Consider the following 9417-nt stretch of genomic DNA (forward strand, 5'->3'; position numbering starts at 1 on the left):
GATAATGGATCGAGGCTGAAGGGTCTGTGGGTAGATAAAGGGACCGTATGTTTCGAGGTCTGACGCTGTCTCTTGGCGGTAGTGGGCCAGGCTTCTTAGTTTGGAGACTGACAAGAACAGTGGGGAGAGAGAGAGGGGCAGTGGAATTAGTTTGGGGACTGTCGTGCGCCTGTCGGAAGAGAGTGGAACCGTGGGATCAGTCCAGGGACAGACACGGTCTGCGTGGTGAGACTGGGGCAGGGTAATTAGTTCGAAAACTGAATCGGACTGCAGAGCGAGAGAGGGGCAGTGGAATTAATTTGGGGACTGACGTGGGCCTTTGGAAAGAGAACGGGGACGTGGGATTAATCTGGGGATTGACACAGGCTGTGTGGAGAAAGTGGGACAGTGTGATTAGCTCGGTGACTGGCACGGACTGTGGCGAGAGCGAGGGACAGGGTGATGAGTTCGAGGTTTTACACGAGCTGTAGGGAAAGAGTGGGGCAATGAGTTTGGAGACTGACACAGGTCTGTGGGATAAGTATGGGTTCCCTGTTTATAAATGGAAGCTGCTGGAACAGAGTAAATCACAATAAAATATTAATATTATCATATTTTACACACGTCTTCTGTTTGTGTTATTCCATAAACAGTTAAAGACATCAAGAAGAGGTCAGAGGTCGGAGGATGGAAGAGAAGGTATCGTGGAGATGGGAAGAAGTGCAGTGGAAGGATGTGAACTGTGACAAAGTGGCAGGTGCGCATGTGGCTGTTCGATAGAGCGGGGTGTGTATCGATTGGGCCTCTTGCCCGTCGGAGGTGCTGTATTGGCGCGGGCTTTCGAGAGTCCATGTTGTTCGTCTCGGTGGGTTCGGTTCGTAGCACCGACATTGTTAACTGCCCAGTGTGTCCCTGTACTTACGTGACTCGGTACAAGTGTTTGACCAGACTAATCCGCGCATACGTAACGTGAGGCGGGAGATGTGATCACAGCGGCGGGAGAGAGGGAGGACGGCACAGATTGAGGAAGGGCGATTGGCATTCGCGAAATCGGGTTGGAGAAAGTGATATCACGGAATCGATGTGGGAAGGAGTGAGGTCAAAGAGATGGTGTTGGAGAGGTCAGCGAAGCGGTAAGAGTTGGATGCTTCAAAAGGATTTTTGAATGGATACTCTGCAATCCCAATATGCCCCACGAGACGAAAAGCCCTCCAGCTGCTCGTTGTACATATGTACAGCCTGTTCTCTAACTCACACCACCCACCTCATCCCAGTCGCTCCCTCAAACCCCAGTGTCTATTTCCTTACCCAGTCTTTTTTATCTCCCGACTCTCTGTATCCCCCATCTCTCCCCGACCACCCCCCCCCCATCAGTCTCTAAAACACTTGCTGACCTAGGCACTCACCCGATTCACTCCGCAACCCCGGTCTCTCACTTCCACGAGTCTCTCTTTCTACCCGCGTCACGGTCCCCTAGAAGACTCTCGCCCCCCAGTCACTCGCTAGGCCCCCATCATCTCTGTCTGCAGTCTCTCTTCGGCACTTCTCTCTCTCTCTCTCTCTCTCTACCCCCGTAGTCTCTCTTCCGCACGTCTCTCTCTCTACCTCCGTCTCCACCGCCGTCTGTGTCTCTCTCTTTATCCCGGTCGTTCCCCTTCTGGATCTCTGCCAATTTCCATCCTAACTACGATCTGTCTCCCCATCTGAAATTTCTCACCCCACCCTAGATCTTTTGACTTCCACTGCCTCTGGTCTTTCTCGGCCGCTTTCTTCCCCACCTTTCCCTCTACCTATCTCACTCCTCCGCCCTCCTGTCTCTCTCCTCATCACTCCAAACTCACTGCCAGATTCTGTATTCCCAAGTACCATTCTTTCTCCAGTCTCTCCTCTCCCAGTCTCTCCTTCTCTCTCTGCCCTGCGCATTCCATGTCAGCTTCTCTCTGCCTTCTTTCTCTCACCCCATGCTTCACTCTCTCCCTGGAGTATCTCGTCTCCAACTGTCTCTCCCCGTCTCCCCCTTTATCGCTGCCGAATCTCTCTCCCACTCTCTCGTCTGTATCTCCATCGTTCCTACCTTCCCCACGCTATCTCATTCCACAATCTCCCTCTCTACCCCTTAATGCCTTTCTCAACCCAGTACCTCTCATCCCTTATCTCTCCCATTGCCGGTCCCATTGCCTGTCTCTCTATCTCTCTTCGTCTCGTTCTCCCCAATATTACTCCGCCAAGAGTTATTTTCCCCTCAGATTTATACCCTGCCCCTTCTCCCCCGCTCATCCCGTCTTTTTCCTTCTTTCCTACCGCCGTCTCTTTCCCCTCCCCTATGCACCCCCACCCTCTCTCTACACGTCTTTCTTCCACGGCCACTGTCTTTAGCTCCCCGTTTTTTGCTATCGCACGTCGATCTGATTTCCCACCATAATCTCCCCTCTGTTTCTCTCACCTGCTTCTCTCCCCGTCTGTCCTCCGGAACGTCCCCTTCTCACCCAGTCTCTCTCTTCCTCTTTTTTTCTCTACCCCCGTCTTTTTTGTTCCTAGTCTCTCTCTCTCTCCCTCTCTCTCTCTCCCTCTTTCTCTCTCTCACCATTGCACATTGAAAGGGATGGGGTGTTTTTCTCGCATGAAGTCCCGGAGAGATTCAGTGTCAATCAGTGGGCTGAGGGGTTGTGGACAGAAACGGGAGAAAAGAAGTTCGAGAGGGAGGTAGGGGTAGCATTGACTGTGAGGGGAAAGGAGGAGAATAGGGTAGGAGAAGATGGAGTGAGACTGAGAGATGAGGGTGTGCTGAAGAGTGAGAAGATGGAAAGCGGAGACGGAGAACGTGAGTGTCACCGTGGAGAGGGGAGGCAAGAAGGTGATGGAGCTGCACACATTCAGACAGGTTGTTGGCGGATTTCCATTCCCTCTGTCATGCTAACATTCAATCTTGTAGGGATATCATCTCATCAACGAAAACAGGATTCAACACTCGTTCCAGCTTTTGACATTCTGCTAAGAAGTACACAACACGAAACTAAAATACAATCTCAGCCCAGAAATATGAGGATATTGGCACCATAGATGGACTCGACCCTCCACGGAAGACATCCTTACGATGTGAGCAGACTAGGTGTCGCAAAGAAAGCATTCAACGCCACACTCTAAGTTGGAGACCAACTCCCGGAAACAGAGTTTTTCCTTGGGCAACTCAGATCTGGTGGTGCACAAAAATATCTAAAATCCACAATAAAAGGCCAACATATTCAAAACAGTAAATGTACAAAATGCCAAGAGAAAGCAGAAACTATCCTGCTGCAGCTGAATTCAATCTGAGTAGCGACACAAGCGCCATCTAGTTGCAAGAACCATTCCACAAAATCTTGCTTTAAATACTGATCAAACTCATGGAAGGTGCTATATATTAGTACAAATACTGTCCTGATCCAGTTTTAGAGTGAGAGTCCTACAATTATATGACGACAGATCCATGATGTCCGTTGGGGTATAATATCACAGGATAAACGAGCAAGACAAACGAACTTAATTGATGAAGCCACACCAAATAACACATAATTTACAGAAATCACTAATATCAGAAATATCCTGACTTGAAAGAGGAAATTGAAAGTCTATGGTAGACGAAGGGGGTAAACATTGTCCCAACAGTAACATCTACAACTGGTATCACCCCAAAGACACAACGCGATCGCATTAAACAATTAGGCCTACCCGGCTATATTTATGTAAATCTCCCAAAGGCGACCGTACTAAAGATAGGTGGAATAGTCCGAAAGTTTATAACAATAGAGAAATGAGTGTGATTATTTCTGTTGATATCTGAAGTTTTACCAGCTTTAACTGAGAAAAAGAATCACAATAAATATACGATTGTACTGGAGTGAGTGCAGTGGAGATTCAACATGCAGTTTATTCGGATGGAAAATCATTAGAAATCCGGAAGTGAGGCGACGTTCTCTCCTTGAAGAAGAGTACGCACTGGGTTTTACCAAAGAAATCAGCACAATTATAAGCAGAATGCACTAGATCTGTTGTGTTAAACATTTCTCCATAAAAGGTTTATCTAATACAAAGGACAAGCGCAAGGTTTACTGTAAATTCGTGTGGACCTTTCATTTCCTTGTTTTCATTTCATTCTTCTGCAAACGACTAAAGTAACGAATGAGTTGCATTTCGGCTGACTTGGTCTTTAATGTCCTCTGATCCAAACCCGCACTCTCATTATCCAAAGGGGTGGGGCTGTGACGAGAGCGGGAATGTTGTGAAAAATATTTGTTTTAAATATATAAGGTATGATGAGATTAAATTTAGGTGGGAGGAGGGGTACTCGAGCTGCGGGAGCTGAAGGGTCTGATCCCGTGCTGTGCCTCTCGGGCTCTAAAACAGTTTTATTCTCGCCACCACCACGTTACCCGATGTCAGCCGGTTCTGTTGTCTCAATATGGAAAACACTGCTACTGACTCTGAGAAGAGCTTAGATATTTTCTTTAGTAGTTAGTTGAATAATTGGTGCGAGCGGATATTTCGCTGCGCTGATGAACTGCTCTCTGAACTTGGACTGAGTTACCCCATAAATAAACGTGTTTGTGCAGCAACTTAATATCATCAGCATGTATCCGGTGTGTTGAAATATGTATTCCGAATCGTTGTAATTATTCTGATCCAACCCGGCAATGATATAATAAAGGAATTCGACAACATTTACCGACCACAAGATGATGAAGCTCCCGGAGATGGTGAGAAGTAAGATCACAGACCTCCTCCTGCTCTCCATCTCCGGGTCACTGCGGTTCTCCGCCTTGCTCTGACCCCTCAGCCCCTTACGGACGCAACTAGTCACCAAAATGTGTCTGACTGTCAGAGCATTGAGCAGTAGTATTAACACGAACGGGAGTAATGGTGTTAGAAGTTTAGAAAGCCATCTGTAGCCCACCCATCCAGGATCCGTAAAGGACCCGGGCTTTGGAATACAGTCCCAGGGGATATTGACAATCACTTTCACAGGACGATACTTAAATAAGTAGGGCACATTTTCAAAACAGAGCAGAACACCGGTTGTTGTCAGAACCACAGCCGCAGTTTTCCCGGTGCAATATTTTGTTTTCTGCTTCTGCCAACAGATGGCTACAAAGCGATCAAATGTAAAGCTGACGGTGAACCAGACAGAACAATCTGTGGCTGCCTCTCCCAGAACAGAGATCATAGTACACACGGGAGTGATGTCCAGGAAAGTTCCGGGGAAGTAATAATAACTGACTCGCCAAAATATGACCGCAAATATGATAGTTAGTAGATCCGCCGTCGCCATGGCTACCAGGTAGCGAGTGGTACAGGTGGAGAGTCCGCACTTTCCCCGGGACAGGATTGCAATCGCCACTAAATTCACTGGAGGAACAACAAGGAAGAATGACTGAATTACTGTCTCGTTTCCCCTTAGGTTTCAAAACAGATATAAGCTGGAAACTGTTAATCTTTGCAGACAACTCATTTCTGGATGTTTAAAAGGTGTAAAGCAGGAGGTGCAGCGGCCGCAAACGCGTGTCTGCTGGGCGAAGATGCACTGTACACTTTAGTGGAAGAAGAGCAGAGTTTGGGAGAGAGGAATTGTCAACTGATCACCGAGGGCGCTTTGAGAAAATCAATATAAATCTCCCACAATCAGGTTTTCCACAGATGTGTAAAACAAGGACACCTCCGCAACTTCCTCAGCAATGGTGATTGCCGCGTTCCCGGCCCCTATGTTCTGGCACCCTAAAATACAACGAAGTTGCTCACTTGCAAACTTCAAATTTCAAAGCAAATCTATTTCCCCCATTGCAACACTTCGACTCCTCCTCGGCTGCCCATTTGTCACCCCCTCCCCACCGGGTGCGCCACTCTTGTCCGGGGTTCCTTCACATGTAGTCAAAGTTTCCGATCAGAAAGCTCCCAATTTCGTGTTTAAAGATTCTGCCTGACCTGCTGATCGCTTCAGGTATTGTGCAGGTTAGTGGCTAAACCATCCAATTTCCAAAGGAAAGACCATGAAATTATATTAAAACATCTGCTTCTTTTAGGGGTTTCTCCAAATTACTGCAGCATTATTCTAATCGCTACGGCGCTTATTTTTCCAGGGCGGAGTATCGCATGTACCTTACCCCGTCTGCCCAATAAAGGACAAAGCCATGTTGGCGCTTCACTCCCTCTTCACCTCATGGGGAATGGGGCGCGGAAGCAACACCTGGTCCACTAGAACACACATACTCCCTTCTATGTACTTTCAAAACTCCCGATGGTTCAAAGTCTCACACGCAACTGATGTCCAGAGTTCTCCCGTCAATCTCACCAGGAAAATCTGTTCCGTTATTTCTACGGCGTAACACCATGTATCCCGCAAAGGTCACAAGCGCAGGATTTACTTTCACAGCGGCTTTGCTTTGACAAATCAAAACTGCCCGCCACGAATCCGCAAAATGAGTCCATGGCTCCCGATCATCCATTCTCCATCTGTTTCAACCTCAAGTTTATTTCAATCGAGGCCACTGATTAAACTGTAAGGAAGTCTCGAACACGGAATTTTGACACCGGCATCACAGCGCTGTCGGTAATAGAACGAGTCCAAAGACCATGCACACAGAATTAAAAAAACTACTTCGCCTCTGTTCTTACCGGGAACACCAATAACGGCAATGACCATGTACCATATCTTTCTCACACGGAAAAATGTTTCAAGCATGTTGTGTGAGATTCAGCCTGTCTTCCAGCTGCCCGCGATCTCGCTGAAGAAACTCTGAGCTGATGAATCTCCACGGTCATTCATTTATACTCGCTCCAGCACGCTGAATATTCAGATCCACACAAGGCTGACGTGTCTCCCAACAGCTGGGGTAAAAATAAACATGATGTAATTCAAGTAAAATCCCAATGGAGAGCTTGACGGGAAATTGCAAAATCTCAAAGACAGAGAAATGACGATTGGAGAAGTCAGTGAACGTTGTTGTGAAACACTCTCAGGCTCATCTCTCTGTTTCATGATTCTCATTGTTGATTTTGTCTATTTTTGGACTCTGTATCCTTTGTCAACATATGCCAAAGCCGTATTGTTTTTGGTCAGCTCTGTTTCACTCTGGGAACCCGTTGTTTGTACGTTCCTGTAATATTTTTAAGAACCTTAAACTAATATCACATCCAGGATTAAGAAGATACTGAACGCATGCAATCCGTTAATCAAATTAATTACAAAACATAGAAAATGCTGGAAGAAATCAACGGATTAGGCTGCATCATTGGAAATAAAAAATCTGGCGACATTCCTGGCCGAGACATTTCTTTAAATTGATTTACGCTTCGTCGAGCTCCGCAGCTCCATCAACAAAAGCGGTATTTCCCAGCGGCCATTCCTTTCATTTCCTATCCCCATTCCCGGACGGACGTGTCGGTCCGTAACCGCCCTTTCTGCCACAATGGGATCACCCTCAGGCTGGGCATATTAACGATTTATATTCCGCTTAGGGTACCTCTAATCTTATGACATGAATATGGATATGTCAAACGTTCAGTTTTTTTCCATTCCGCTATCCCTCTCCTCTTCTTTATTTACCCACTCTGGCCTCTTACTCTGCTCCTTGCTTGCCTACGATCTCTCCCTGTTGCCGCTTCTTCCCTGATACACTCCCTGTCCTGTCAGATTCCGTCTTCTCCAGCCCTCAACAATACCAGCCAGCATCACGTGTCTGAACGTAGAGCGACTGTTTCTACTACTTCGGAGCCGGAGGGTCTCCCCGAGGAAATAGGACGTTGACGCACGTCGTTTCTACAGAATGGTTACAGGTAGAATTAAATTAATCGGACCCTTAAAGAGGTTGTCAGAAAAAAACAAGGAAAACTAATAACGAGGAGGACCCCAGCGCTAATGTTTATCTCTCCAATATTTCCACGATTTCTGGAAGAATCGTCAGGATCCTGAAGAAATACCCGATTAATACCACCCACAAAACTGTAAGGAAAGTCGAGGAACTGCTTATGCGGGTCAAACGTGGTTTGGGAACTCTGATCGACTGTATTTTCAGGATTCCATGTGTCGGCCAGTCGGGATGCACGGTGGAAACGCTTATCGAGGAGTACAGAGGGTGCATCCGTTTGGGTTACACAGAGAAATCGGTGGTAGGAGAGTATTGCATTTCCATTAGCCATATGATTGACTTCGACAGCACAAAACTACCGTGCCGCCCTAATGGCTTTTGGTTCGGCCTGGTAAACGAAGCCATTGAAATGAACCGGAGGAAACGTTTTTCAACAAAGGCAAAACCGGAACTGGAATTCGATTGTATTTGACAAGGTGGCAGAGCGGAAAACTGATTGGATGAGGATTAACCAATAAGGAGGTCCGGAATACAGGGGTAAAAATATCACGGGGCTGGACATGCCCAGGCATTATCCTTGAAGAAGATGGCAGAAGTTTTCATTGAAACGTCGTTTATAATCGATACCTCTACCCGCTTGATGACACAGGAGAGTTTATTCGCCATATACGTGAGGAAAGCACGGGATTATTTTTAAAACTACTGAAGTCATTTTCTTCCTCAGTGAGGCAGTGTGACCAGTGAATCCCGTGACCTGCAGGTGGATGTGAATGGTAACTAGGTTGGATACTTGGTTGATGGATGGGTACGACTCGCTGCTCAGGCTTCCAGGCTGTGAATGCGCTGATGAAGATGAAATTAGCAAAGGAAGAGATTTGCACGATTGAGTGTGGAGAACATCACTGTAGTTCACAGGAGGACATCGCCACGGAAAGAAAACCATCCGGTCCCCTCAGATCAGTTTAATCGGGGATGATCACATTCAAAGTTCAGAGTAAATTTATTTTCAAAGTAACCATACGTTACCATATACATGCAACCTGAGAATAATTTTCTTTCTGACATAATAAGTCGAGTAACCGTGGAAACAAGACAGACAAACAGTGTGCACAAAACAACAAACTCTGCAAATTCAAAAAGAAAACAAATAAATAATAATAATACCATGTATAAAATTGGTGGAACATTACGTATCTCACAACTAATGATCTCTCAACTAGGTTACCACAATACACTTATCGAAGATCAGAACGGATCTCGTAGGGGGTATGAAATGATGTAAAGAACAACTGATGATAGACTCCATAACTCTAAATCATGCCGGGGAAAAGCAGAAATCATCCATGTTGCTATATTGACTACCTTAAAACATTTGACTCTGTCCCACACACATGGTTAAGAGAAGTTCTTGATATATATAAACTACATCCAATACTTGTGAAATTCCTTCTACATCTGATGAAGCTTTGCTTTCTGTAATCACCCAACTTATTAACAACCAAAAAGGAACAACCGCTGCTATCAAAATAAACAGAGTCATTTTCGAAGACAACTCTCCAAGTACACAATGGCTCTGAATAGCTTGAAACCCACTCTCTAA

At 46.2% G+C, this 9417-nt stretch overlaps 1 protein-coding gene across 1 annotated transcript; it reads right to left on the minus strand.

Moving 5' to 3' along the window:
* Window positions 1-3730: 3730 nt before the first annotated feature.
* On the minus strand, window positions 3731-6728 carry LOC132390352 (probable G-protein coupled receptor 139). Its single transcript, XM_059962958.1, has 2 exons — window positions 6625-6728; window positions 3731-5361 (listed from the first exon to the last, which is right to left on the minus strand). The coding sequence occupies exons 1-2, from the start codon at window positions 6689-6691 to the stop codon at window positions 4451-4453; spliced, it is 978 nt and encodes a 325-aa protein (XP_059818941.1). The 5' UTR covers window positions 6692-6728; the 3' UTR covers window positions 3731-4450.
* Window positions 6729-9417: the final 2689 nt, after the last annotated feature.

The sequence above is a fragment of the Hypanus sabinus genome, unplaced genomic scaffold (assembly GCF_030144855.1).
Source record: "Hypanus sabinus isolate sHypSab1 unplaced genomic scaffold, sHypSab1.hap1 scaffold_872, whole genome shotgun sequence".
In the NCBI taxonomy this organism is placed as follows: domain Eukaryota; kingdom Metazoa; phylum Chordata; class Chondrichthyes; order Myliobatiformes; family Dasyatidae; genus Hypanus; species Hypanus sabinus.

Coding starts and splice junctions, on each gene's coding strand:
- LOC132390352 (XM_059962958.1), bottom strand. CDS start 6,691: ATGCTTGAAACATTTTTCCGTGTGAGAAAGATATGGTACATGGTCATT. Junction 5,362..6,624: donor TGCCGTTATTGGTGTTCCCG/GTAAGAACAGAG, acceptor TTGTTCCTCCAG/TGAATTTAGTGGCGATTGCA.